Genomic DNA, 13,563 nt, shown 5'->3' on the forward strand with positions numbered 1-13,563 from the left:
TTACTGTTGGAAATTTTCTGAATTTTTTGTACGCAACGAAAGCCCAAGTTACCGCCCCTTACAACCTGCCGCAGGATGGGGGGGGGGTTGTTGAAAAGGGTGCACCGCAACCGTTTTCACTCTCGCTTAAGTCGCCCCTGGCCAGCTGTTAAAAACTTTCGTAACACAGTACGGTTGTTCACTCTTCTTCGAGCACTCGCTCAGTTTTGTTTTTACTCCTCTCTTTCTCTCTCTCCCCCTTTCCCTCGTGAACGTGGAAACTGAAAATTTGATAATTGTCATTTATTGATTGTTATGGTGTTATGGTAAGTAGAGTAAGCATTCAATCCTTTAAGGCACATTCACGAGATATCTCGCCTCAATTAAAGCCTCTTAGTAATGAACAAGCTCAGATATTACGTAAAGTTTGTTTTCTCAATAGAACACATTTCCCTATGCCCCTATATTTGCGCCTAGTGAAAATCGGAAGTAAGCCTACTTCATTAAAGAGATTTATCATTCTGAAAAGGGTTTAGTGATTGCTGTTGCGCCGCTTAAAGAGTTAAATATTATTATTTTTTTACCACAAGAACATCTGCGAGTTTTGTCAGATGTCACATTAAATATGGACATATTAAATTTTCTCCAAAATCTAAGTTTTTTCGATATTCCCTCATAATTATTTAACGAACACTCATCTGCATGGAGTGTAGTCGCGAACCGAGTACAGTGTATAAGGCCGCATCAAGTGAACGACGTTAAACGGCCGTTGTTGGTCCGCAACTAAAAATAATTAGAAACAGAACTGGTTGAAAGACATCTAATCGGTTTCATCAAGTTAAATTATAAACTTTTAATAAAAATTTTATTCGAATTCTGATCGAATCGATCAACTCCACTAAAATGTTGAACTGCATATATCAATAAACCGATCCGATTAATCGTAACAGCATTAGAAGAAATCAATTCGTCAATCAGAACGGATAAGGTTTCCCCTTTCTATCCATGTACAATCCAGTGTGGGTCTCATCCAGCTTCGAGATTGTTTCCAACATGGCGTCGACGCTTTCATTCGGTTCGAGCTCTGCGCGACCTCCGGTCATGTCCGTTTTGACGAACCCGGGGCACATGTTGATCACAAGAATATTGTCCTGCTGCAATTTCGCTGCAATCACCCGCATAGCCATGTTCAATCCAGCCTGAAGGGAACGTAGAGAAATCGAAAAATAAATTGTAAGAAATCACACACACACTCATAAAAGCTATAAAAGCTTTAATGAATATTACAATTATAAAATTGAAAATTTTTGAAATGATGGTAGCAACACAGGTCTACAAATAAATACTTCCTGAAAATTATTCTGTTAACTGATTTTTGTTATTTTCAGAGCTTGCTGTTATGTTATTCTTCAGGTTTGCTGTTACAGTGGAACCTTCCTCCTAACGGATACTTTTCTGATCCCCGATCCCATGAAATATAGGATTTTAATGTATTTTACTCCCCGTTAGCGGGCAGTAGAATCAGGCAACCTCTATTATATTTTGGTCTTAAACCGAGAATTTATCACATTCAACTAAGGTTATGTTTAATTTCAAACTCTTAAATATGATGAACCGTCAATTTTTAATGTCTTCATCAACTGAACGTAACTATGGTCCAGGATGGGGAATTCGAATGGTTATAATGTCGGTTTTCTTTTGTTTTTTGTTAATACTTGTGATGAAAGCCAACATTACAAGACTCATAATGTTGTTATGAATGTTTTTCATCATCTTCACACTTATTTAATTCAATTTTAATTGCAAAGTATGTGCGTTCATGTTAGGGTAAAAATAATTAATTGGTTTAATGAAGATGGGAATATAGTTATAAATTTTTTAATATTTATCATACCACTTTTATTCGGGATTAGGCATAATCACCGATAGAAGTGTGAGGAGTAAATGTAGTGGAATTTAATCAATTTCTCTTTATCGAGACGATTGATGATTATGCATAAACACCACCGGTGTATCACTTTCACACACAGTGGCATATACATTTTAACATTAAAATGTATAGGAACCAATTGCAACCGTAGGAAAACGTCGTATAACCGAGATTCCACTGATATTTTTCTCAGCATTTCTTTGTATTCTGAAATAACAAATGCTGATTCCACTCTCACACAAAATTTATAATATCGGAGCAAAGGTTCTCTCTGAACATTTTTGGTGTGCCGAAATTGTTGAGACGCGCCTTGTATCACTTTTATCTTCGCAATGGGCACCGCGTCCGGTAAGGGCGGCCCTCACGAAAAAATATTAAAATATTGCATGTTATTGACGAAAAATATTTTGTTTTCCCTTTCATACCGTAGAAATTCCCTTACAAATGCAAGGCCACAACAGGCAAAACTCCTAACGATGTGGCTGAGAACCTTGTAATATTCTAGAAACCTTGGCTGAGAACCACCTCGGAACCCTTTCAGTGTACACGAACTCCTAAGAAAGATTGCGCGATTCGTTGACTTTGTAGTCTAGTAGTCTAGGGCAGTATTTCTCAACCGCCGGACCCTGGCAAGAGCCAAACCGGGCCGTGAGTGATTCATCATTTCATATACATCCCCGTTTGTTTTCCAGGCGTGTTTATGACCGGGCCTTTCACTCAGAAAAAAAGAATCCTACCGGGCCGCGGTCTTCCAAAGATTGAGAACCACTGGTCTAGGGCGTTCACCCTAAAAGTGAAAGGACGTAGGTTCGATTCCCCGCAATGGCAGTCGAATTTTCTCGCCTTTCCAAAAGAAAATTCTTCTTCTCACACCAGCCAGTCATTAAAAACCTCTATATGAATAGCGGAGAGTGACGTCATCCTTTCACTCCAAAATTAGTCTAAATAAACTTATTTCACTCATGTTATGAAAGGAAAAAAAAGTCAAATTATTTTGACCGGTGTTATTTTTAAGAAAACTTTTTCATCACAGACCTGTGTAATTTGGAAAAAAAAATTATACCTTGCTTATTTTGTAGGACAGTGCTTTGAGTTGAACGAATTCAATGCCGGTGTTTTGCACAGAAGCTGTTAGCGAAGACATATTTAATATGGCTGCTTTGGAGAAGCTCATGCCCTGGCTTTTGTGTCTCGATGCGGACATCTTCAATAGCGGGTACATCGCCTGAAAATGACCCGTTAACGAATCAGTTTTAATAATTTTGAATTTCCTAGGCTATACGTATGAATATTTGAACTTGAAGATCGATTTGACCTTGTAGATTTGTGTAGAGAATATGCATACACACGCACACACGGAAAATCAATTTTCCCAGATATTTTGAAAACGATTTTCTCTCAGTACAAAACAGCTTTTTTCAATACTCTTTACTTCGCACTTGCTGAAAATTGGAAGAAAGTTTGCTTCATTGAAAAAGATATTGTATTAAATTTTCAGGGGGTTTTAGTGATTTCTACTATGCGGGGAAAAGGGTCAACAGAATGAGCGCGTTCGCCTCGAACGGCTAAATTTTAAAAATTAAAAACTATTTAATCCTTTGAGCGGCTATGACGAGATATATCGCCTCGTAAAAGACTCTTATTTCAGCATTGTCAAGCCCAGACGTTTTGTAAAGTTGATTTCTCAATCGGAAAACTTCTCCCTATACCCATTAGTTAGCACCTGCTGAAACTCGGAAGAAAGCCTACTTCATTAAAAAAAGGTATGGCATTTTGAAGAGGGGGTTTAGTGATTTCTAATTGTCGCTCAAAGGGTAAAAAATTACAAAAATATCGCCAAAATGCTTTTTACTCATTTCAATTTGAAATTCAACTTTTGGAAGGTTAGGACCTGATTTTTTTTCCAGGAAAAAATTGTGTATTCCCCTCCCCCTTCTTGATCCACCATTGTGTACATTCATAGATATAACACAACTGATTATATGTCAATGTGTCTCCCCCAAAAAAAAATTTGCCAACGTACGCCCCCGATATCAATTATCGTTTGTACAAACGCGAAATGTGAAGCTACAACCAGCAAACTGCCCAACAATGTAGCTTTATAAAAAATAAGAAAAATCAATTTTAATAAAACAAATAACATTGGAAAAAATATGGCTGTCATAGCCTAAATGCAGCTACCTAATATCAGTAAATCATAGATAACTAAAACTGACCATAAAAATATGGTTGCCATTAATTTAAGCACGGACAGCTTCTTGATTATTCCCACCCATCTTATATTTCCTATTGGAGGTATCTATCGTGAGCGGCTTCACGACAACAGAAGGTAAGTTATTCCACGCATTTACAACGCTGTATAAGTAAAGAACTTCCTACGACACAACAGCCTAGAACTGCCCCTAACCAACCGGAACTGACGTCCTGGAGTCGAAGCAATAACGACGTAACAACATTTGATGATCCGTCGTATCGATCCCATTGAAAATCTTGAATACTTCTATCACTCACGACTTACTTTCTAACCCCACGACGCCTACTTTGTTCCAAAAGAACATATTCTCGGGTCTGTCTCTCTCTCTAGGGAATTTTCTTTGTACTCCTTAAACCAGGTCTATATCTTTCTTATGATAGGGTCTCTCAAACCGTACGGAAAGAAGTCTCGGAAAAGCGGAAGGATGACTATAGGATAACGCGAAGGCTTTTTTTAAGAATGAAAGATAACTAATACCGAGCATTATATTCGATTTTTTGACCACCGTGGAAAAATTTTCAGAAAACCCAAGCCGCTCGTCAACAAGAATTGCCAAATCGGTGATCCTAGTTGCAAGCGGCATAGTATTGCCATTTCAACCTATATTAAAGTGAAACGTGGGTTGTTCTAACCAAAATGAGCGACCATGAACTTGTCAACGCTGAATCTGTGGATATGGATTATAAGCGCGGTTATTTGATAAATTTTCTGTCAATAATTTTACAAAGATCGCTAAAACTCACCTGTGCTATTAGTATCGGTGCCACTGTGTTCGTAGAAAAATGGTAATTAAGGTTCTCCGGAGTAATGTTCGGGAACTCTTGCGATTCAATTACTCCGGCGTTGTTTATGAGAAGCGTCAGGCCTCGGTCTTTAACAACTTTCTCCACGAATGACCTGACATTCTCGATCTCGGCACTATTTTGTACATCTGGATATCAATGAAAAGTCAGAGGTATAAAAAATACTTAAACATCGAGGCTAAATGAATTCATGAGTAACCAACACTGTGCCATCAGCGGGAATTGAATCTAGGTCTGTAATCTACGCATTATTTTTTAACCCTTTATTTGGCAGTGTCGCTCTAAAAAGCGCAGTGTATATGGTTTCTTATATTTTTCAAGTGAACGTATTTTATATCTTTAGCTCGGCATTGACGCTTCTAAGCAACTTTTAAACATTCGATTTTTACTTTTTTATGAAGTTTCTATAATTATCAGCAGAAAATAAGTGACCCAAAAATACTTGTTTCTCTATTTCTTGACAAGATAAACAAGAACAATTTTTCACCCTTTCATTTTGGAGGGAAATACCACGTGTGGAGGAGGCATATTGCTGTGTATTCTTCAATAATAATACGTTGGCTGACATTTTTATGATGTCTAAATCTATGTTACATCATATACAATCGATCCCGTTTGTCACGTGATAGCAATCAGGGTACTTTCATTTGTTTTATAACCCTTCAAAACCTTTCTCTTCTGGATATTTCAATGTTTACCAATTAAAGGGTTGAAGCATGAACTGTGTACTCACCGAGTTTTAAAATATGCAAATCTGTGTCAGACTGGGCATCTTTCAGATCTTTGAGACTCTGTTAAAATAAGTTCATGACATAATTAACAGAAGAAAAAAAAATCCATCGTAACAATACTTTCACAAGAATCATTTCTTTTTCATTTTTACACACTGTTGGTGTACCTGTATTGTGTAAAAAAATTCATTATTTACGTTTATCATTTAAGAATATGGATCTTAACCAGGGGGCTCGAACCCCCTGGAAATCCTTGGAGAGATTCAGTGGTTCGGGAGTTTAAACGAGGACAACGATGAACTCTTTTTGCATCAGTATTTGTTGAATATTATTCTGTAAATTAAACTATATCTTTTGTGACCATCTTATTAGCTGGTCACAGACTTCTTTCACAGGTTCTCTGTCCTGCGTCTTATTACCGCAAAGGGTCCATGGAACACAAGCTTTTTCTTAACATGCTAACCGATAGGATTTTGGCCCATCAGCAAAGAGAAAAAATACTCATTCATGGGCTATGACCTATTGAGTTTTCTTCTTGTCAATCATTATAACTCCACCATACTGTGGAATGCCCTTTCTTCAAAGCGGCTCGCCACACACACGCACACACAATTTTGATTACTTATAAAATGGCTTGATGGAGGTCAGCCAAAGAAAAGAAATCAAAGGATTGATTTTTCGCTGTTCATATCTGACTTTTCAGATGTTCTTCTGCACAGGTGGATTTAACGGCGGGCGCACCGGGAGCGCGCCCGCAGAGTTAGAATAATATCTTATATCTTTTGTCTATAAGCGCGCCCTGGGCCCCGACTTCTAAAGGGCCCCGAAAACCAAAACTCCACACTTTTTTCTAATTTAAAGGGCCCAATATTTTCTTTTGTGCCCAGGGCCTCGACTGACTTTAATCCGCCACTGTTCTTCGGTTGTTTATCGAAGAACCTTGCTAGAAAGTGAGCACCAAGTTTTTCTTGGAAAGATTACCGAACTATACCGTCACAATTAGAGGGATGACAGTCACGTCAAGACAATTTTTGCAATGAAACCTAGGATTGCGAATGACTTTTTAATTTAGTGTGAGTTGACGTATGATTTTGGCCACCGGTGCCAAAACAAAAGCCGTAAAAAAATTTCAAAGTAACCCTTATAATAAGAGAGAAAAATTGTTTGCCTTGACAGGTAATATCACCCTTCTCATTTAGGCGGTAGAATTCTGGGACACCCTGTATATAGTATATACCTTTGCACGTGTTGTACAGAATGAGTTTTTGAGCATTTGATTCATTATTTCATACCTTAATAACTTTGATAAAGTTACGGGTTATTACCCCTTATCCCCATTTAAGCGTAAGGGCTTCGAGTTCATTGATGTCTTTCTCACTTGTAAAATATAGGGTGATTCTAAATTCATGGGACAAACTTTAAGACACCTAAACAATCATTTTTTTTATCATAGAATGCGCTGTCGAATTGCAATAGCAAAGGCGGTAGTGGGTGTTTTTGGAGAACGATTTGCTGATTTTTTCGACGGATTTGCTGCGATATGTGCTATCATTCATTTGAGAGTGCATATGCACCTTCGCATTGGATTGGGGTTTATTTTTGTAGGTGCAAGGATTATCCAGGTTATGCTGCACCAAACCATGAACAGGCGGTATAATGACTTGTAGATTTTGCGTTACCACGTTGCACCATGAGAATACCTACCACATTACAATGCCCTGCGCCCTGGTCACGAGCATTGGTGTGCGCAAGATCGACCTTTAGAGGCGGAGGGCACATTGGGTTCGGGGAGCAGATGGAATCTCACTCTCAGAAATTTTGAGCTACTCACCTTGAAAAAGCATTTTAAATTAACAGATAATGACAGTTTAACAGTAAGATAATATACGGTTCAAATGTATTTTCTTTCGATATTTTAATTTTTTACTGAAGTATTTGAAAATATTTTAATTTCTTTATCGTCTTTGGGGAGGGCACGGGCCCCCTATGTTCTCTCCTGAGTACTACTCCTCTGGTCCCTAACATATGAACTCCAGGCCGTTACTTCGCTAGGATATTTCGCTGCAACTTGTAAATAAAAAGGTAGGTTGCGTAGCACATAAAGATAAGTTTTTTCCCTAACAACATGTAAGCAACATCACGCGGAGAATAACGATTTTAAAAAATAAGGAATGAGGACATCGTTTCTTGGACTTTCAATAAATGCATTTTGTCCTTGGATTCAGAATATATTAATTCAACAATTTCCATGTTTTCTCCTAAAAATGCGCAAAAACACATTTGTGATACTTGATTGAATAAAATATTTCTTCAAATTATTTTTAGTAAATTCTACGTATAATTTTAATGCGTTATATGATATATGTGTGCTAAAAGCTGAACCAACCCTTTGAAGGGCAGACGTTTTTCCAACACCCATAGGAAAAGATCTAAACAAGTGCACCCATTATGGGACCACCCTCTTCCTTCAAAGAACAATCATCATATTGATTTGATATATTTACTTCATCAGAACATTGTTTAGGAAATTTTCTCGTGACATCTTAAATCATCAACGTTAAACACGCCTTCCCCCCCCCCAAGGGGGTCGTGATCAACACTTTGGGAATCGCTGTATCAAGATAATACTGGTGAAGAAAAACTCTTTTCAGACGGTGGTATCTTAAGGGCGGTAAAATATTATTCGCCTCAGGCGGCAGAATTTCTGGGAGCGGCACTGAACAGGAGCATTCCTAAAAACGAATTTTAAAATGGCGGAGTAGTTTTCTCGATTTAACCATTTCACGTACACCGTTTTGGCAAGAAATTTGGATTATCTCTATTTAACGTATCGATCATAAATATGGCAAGATTGTCCTTAAACCTAACCGCACGTCGGAAGAAGAAAAAAGGGAGAAGAAAAAGTGTTTTAAAGAAGAAGTATAATAGAGATAGATGAAAAAGAGTTTTTTCGCTCTTCCTTTACATGTATATAGTAGGAATATACATTATAAAGAAAGGAGGGAAAGAAAAAGCAACTTTTTTTCCGTGGATAACAGACAATCATGATAATAGAGTTGCTATAACTTCGCGATGGTGAAGAGAAAGGAAACACGGAGAACATGTTTGAATTTATTCTACTGGTGTTAAGATATACTATTACGCCCGTGATCGTAAAGAGGATTCATTATATCCAAAATTTTGAGGCTACTAAAAGAATTTAGGTGACCCGTAGGAAATCCCAACGGTCTGGCAACCGCATACCCGCAATTCAAGTACATTGTAAGCCCAGACGTAGTCCAGGCGATGTCCCATGAGTTGAAGCACACTGGTCTAGAAAATTATGACTTGCTACCGGACATGAAGTAATAATATACGTCTTTAATCAACGGTAACGGATCTCTTTTCCACGAGACGCAGGTCGTGCTCAACAAACAGCCCCCCTCCCCTAAAGAAGAAGAGGTGTGGGCTCAACTCCTTTGGGCCAGGGTCGTGGGTCTGGTCCAGTGAAGGAGGGTCTGGTTCCCCGGGTGCCGGACTAGAGGGGGCGCAAATTTCACTCTTTAACTTCTCCAACATTATGAGGGGGGGCGCCAAAATGCGTACTTGCCCCGTCTGACCAAATATCTAGTTGCGACCCTGCCCCGGGCTGTGACGTCATGGGCACCCTGCACAGTGGTTGACGTGTTTCAGACGGGCAATACATAATCGGGGTTCTAGAAATCAAAAGATTTGCTAAAAATAGCAGATATAGGTCCCTACAGATTACACTTAACACAGATTAAGTTTCTACCTACTTGCAAATTCTGGTCGCTTCTGTACGTTGCGAACAAATGTTTCGGGGGCGGATGCAGGTCTAGAATTTGGCGTACGAATGCCAGACCGATACCGCGGTTTGCTCCAGTTACCAGAACACTGTATAACTCCATCCTCCTTTTAACACACGTAGATGCCGAAAACACTGCAGGAAACGGAACAAGGAAAGGCGTCACAACACACACGCACACACAAGTTTTCTCTCTACATCACGCTCACGGATTTTTGATACAATCAAATAGGGACTTGATGAGTCACGCTCATCATACTTCTTGTCATTCAGCTCGACGACAGAGAGAAAGAATGGGTTCTTTCCTCCTCTTTTTTTTTCTCCTCCGTTAATTATTTTAGTATTATTATCATGACTCGGTGTTTATAAAAGTTATACACCACATTAATTTACATTAGAAAAACTAATGAAATAACTATACTGTTTTTGTAACAATGGTATGTGCTCAGAAGTAGTATGACGAGCCAAGGCCGCGACCGCCGTCAGCCCTCGGTTTACGAATTAAAATTCGTTGCTGAAGTCCATTCGTAAACCACCGAAGTAATTTTTCGCCACAGGAATCAATGTAAAATGGATTAATCCGTTCCGGGGCCCCGAAGATTGCTACTGTAAATTTTTATGGCTGCTCCTGTGGATAACGCAATACTAGGGTTACTGGATTCGAAATCTGAAGGGGGGGGGGGGAGAGCAGTGACTGAGAGCACCCTTGACAATGCCACTTTTCTCGGTTTCCACAACAGATGGCGCCATTATACTGACAAAGCATATCGGCCGCGATTTTTTCCAACTAAATAAAACAAAAAAAAAACAAACATTTACATTGTGGAAAAAATAACATAAATCTCTTCACGATCACGGGTATAATACGTCCAAACACCAGTGGAACAAATTCAAACAACTTTCCTGTTTTCTTTCTTGTCTTCACCATCGCGAAGCTTTATTGTAACCCTATCTCTAAGAAAGTTGCTCTTTTTTCCCCTCCTTTACTTCTATACTCCTGTTAATGGTTCTCCCCCCCCACACACACATAATGTATCTTTCTACTACATACAGGGTGGGCAAAAAGTTCGCAAAAACTTCTAAAATTTCATAAAAAATAACCGATATAAAAAACGATTTTCAGGGATAGCATCGCTAGGTCACGGGCATTTTTTAGAGACAGGAAAAATAACTCAAGAAACCGCCGATAGGTGGCACTGACGTACTCCAGTCAAAGAAAAGATGCGCAAATAACGAACAGAATGCCTCTAAATCATTTATCACAGCAGTATGCGTTTCATATGACCACCACAGGGGATAAACACATTGCAGGCGAGTCACAAATCCAGCAACAGCAGAGTGCAGCAGATACACATACACGGTTTACAATGGTGAACTGGTTGTGGATTAGGAGCACAAGTTCTTCTAACCGTCTCATTTGCATATTACCACCGAAATCGCTCGTACCAGCGCCACACATGTGTGGAACACATACTGCCGTTATAAACGATTTGGAGGCATTCTGTTCGTTATTTGCGTATCTTTTCATTGACTTGTGTACGTCAGCGCCATCTATCAGCTGTTTTTTGTTATTTTTTTCCCGTATTAAAAAATTTCCGTTACCTAGCTATGAAATCCCGCAAATCATTTTTTATTTCGGTTAATTTTCCAGTTTTTAAAGTTTCTAAGAATTTTTTGCCCACCCTGTGCATGTAAAAGCGGAAGAGAACACGTAGGTTGAGGGTGAGAAGCTGACTATGAAAAAAAACCATCTACCTTAAAAACTTTTATACGTTTTCTTTTACACTTTTCTGTTTCATTTTTTTTCCAACGTGTGGTTATATTAGGACAAGGTTACCAGATTTATCACCGATTCGTTAGCGATAATCCATATTTCTTGCCAAAGGTGCTTGTACGTGAAGTGGTTGATATCCAAAATATTTCGCGGTTTACTTACATTATTCTATCTCGTGTTATTAAAGCTTGCTGCGCTTAGATTTGATACCGTCGGGAGCCTGACTAACAGCTTTGAGAGAAAAAGTAGTGTTCACAAAATATATCTAAATTTTTATGAGGACACCCTGTCGCAAAAAACCGAATCGGAAAGTTGTTGATCTGTCTCTTTCGGGACCAAAAAGAAGCACGTTTGTAAGCGCAATACACACCGAGACATTTGAATTCAAAAATTAGAGAAAAATTGAGAAAGAATAGCATAAATGGGGGAAAGAAGCGTTGTCTGTTAGTTTATGCTTTTCTTTCCCAACTTTCTCAGATTTTTTTTGAGTTCAAATACGTGTCGGTGAATTTAAATATACAGTCGGCGCCGTTTATTAGAATCACGGATGATGTTATCATTTTCGTGTTATCACTTTTGCAAGGAACGCAATGGATTAATACCATAAGATGAAAAAAAAGCAATTCGTTTATAGTTATCGGGATTTCGGATAATGGTATTAAATTTGTATCCGTCGAAAGTTTCTTTTTGCGCTTTCTGAAGCTAAAGTTTAACCAAACTTAATATTTTTCCTGTAAGTTATCGTTTTGCAAGCTGCAGGATTCTGTAGGAGGCTAGATTGTGTTGTTCCGCCCTGTTGATAAACGTTTCCGTACTTAATGTCGTAATCAGTTCGTAATATTCACTGTGATCCATGTACATGTGGAGCTCCTACTGCAATAACCTTCCTATAGTGAAAAAAAATATGCAAGGGAAAAAAGAAAGTTTTACTTCAGTTCTTGATCAGTTTCTTTCAGTCAAGATTCAAATTTTTTTTCCCCGAGTTATTTGATTAAGGAATCTATGAAACGTATTCTGTGCATTTTAAAAAATGTATCGTAATTTATTGCGGGATGAGGAAAAGGTTGCGAACCACTGGTTTACAGCTTCATAAAATTTGAAATGACATGCTGATCCATGTAGACTGTGTCAGAGTGACTTCTCTCTCTTATACGTTTCTTTCGGTTATGAGACGACATAAATCGAGATGTGTTAATAAACAATGCTATTCACTTATACGCCTCTCTCACTTAAACGTCTTTTTTTTCTTATTTCCTTCCACCGTATAAATGACGTATAAGTGAGAGGTCACTGAAAAGAAAAACCACCATGCATGTGGCCAGACTTCTCAATTTCCCCTTTGGAGAATTTGATTTAATGTTTTTCGGCGTTCATGTTCGTAAACCAAGACTTCGGTTCGTAAACCAAATCATATTTTGTTCGTGAACGTTGATTCGTTGTCTGTCTAGTCGGCCTTGTACAAAGCAACTTCAAAGTCACGCATATTTTATGCTAATTTGAACTTTTAATGCAGCTTCGGCCTTGTATGGGTTCCACTCCACCGCCGGAAATCACGTCCACCGCGAGAGGTCGCTGCTAATTGTTTACTACTAGATCCCCCCGACTTCTGGTGCCTTATATCTCAACAAATTTGTTTTTCCCCCTTCAAGAAGGCGCTGGTAGCGGTACTCGGATTATATTATGAGATGAATTTCGTTTGAACCTCCGGTTTTATTCCCGGAATTCTCACCTTTTCGTGTCCCGACACTACTTGTCTCTCTTGTCCCAACCGATTGATTTGATTACAGCCAATAGAATAGAACTGTATTATTAAGGCGTAACAGATTTGATGTATGTTTTGATGATGGTATAAGAAAACCAGAGCCGTCTTAAGAGCATGAGGTTCTACATGGGGACTTCTCGAAAATTTCAACCATATCTCATTTTCGTGAGCCCTCTCCCCGGGCCGTGTCCGGTAAGGCTCATGCGTTAAGACGGCATTGGTGAAAGCTTTAAAGCACGTCTCTACAAATATTTCTTCCCCCACTCCCCTCCTTCTTCCAACGTCACAAAACCTGGAAACCATAATTGGCGACGTCAGAGTTTCAAGGGTTGCACCCATCAAACCCCCTCCATCATTACTCTTTGATTTGACTTCATCATTACTCCCCATCTTACTCTTTGAGCGCAGTAGTACGCTTTGCCGTAAGACAGGTCTTCAACCTTTTTCCAGTCGCAAGCACTGCCTGTACCAACTCCTGTACTCATTATCAAAAGAAGACACCCTTACGGCAAGTTTCATACGAAT

The 13,563-nt window shown here is 38.8% G+C and overlaps 1 protein-coding gene across 1 annotated transcript; it reads right to left on the minus strand.

Moving 5' to 3' along the window:
* Positions 1-813: 813 nt before the first annotated feature.
* On the minus strand, positions 814-9,761 carry LOC149077307 (uncharacterized). Its single transcript, XM_089245075.1, has 5 exons — positions 9,474-9,761; positions 5,700-5,757; positions 4,907-5,094; positions 2,973-3,134; positions 814-1,178 (listed from the first exon to the last, which is right to left on the minus strand). The coding sequence occupies exons 1-5, from the start codon at positions 9,603-9,605 to the stop codon at positions 954-956; spliced, it is 765 nt and encodes a 254-aa protein (XP_089101201.1). The 5' UTR covers positions 9,606-9,761; the 3' UTR covers positions 814-953.
* Positions 9,762-13,563: the final 3,802 nt, after the last annotated feature.

This window comes from Pholcus phalangioides, unplaced genomic scaffold (genome assembly GCF_987345545.1).
Source record: "Pholcus phalangioides strain wild (caught in Gottingen) unplaced genomic scaffold, Ppha-v1.0 ptg000015l_1, whole genome shotgun sequence".
In the NCBI taxonomy this organism is placed as follows: Eukaryota; Metazoa; Arthropoda; class Arachnida; order Araneae; family Pholcidae; genus Pholcus; species Pholcus phalangioides.

Excerpts from the sequence above, each read along its gene's own strand:
- LOC149077307 (XM_089245075.1), bottom strand. The coding sequence starts at position 9,605 with ATGGAGTTATACAGTGTTCTGGTAACTGGAGCAAACCGCGGTATCGGT. Across the intron at positions 3,135-4,906 it reads CACCGATACTAATAGCACAG|GCGATGTACCCGCTATTGAA; the intron begins GTGAGTTTTAGC and ends GGTCATTTTCAG. Across the intron at positions 1,179-2,972 it reads TGTCCTACAAAATAAGCAAG|GCTGGATTGAACATGGCTAT; the intron begins GTATAATTTTTT and ends CGTTCCCTTCAG.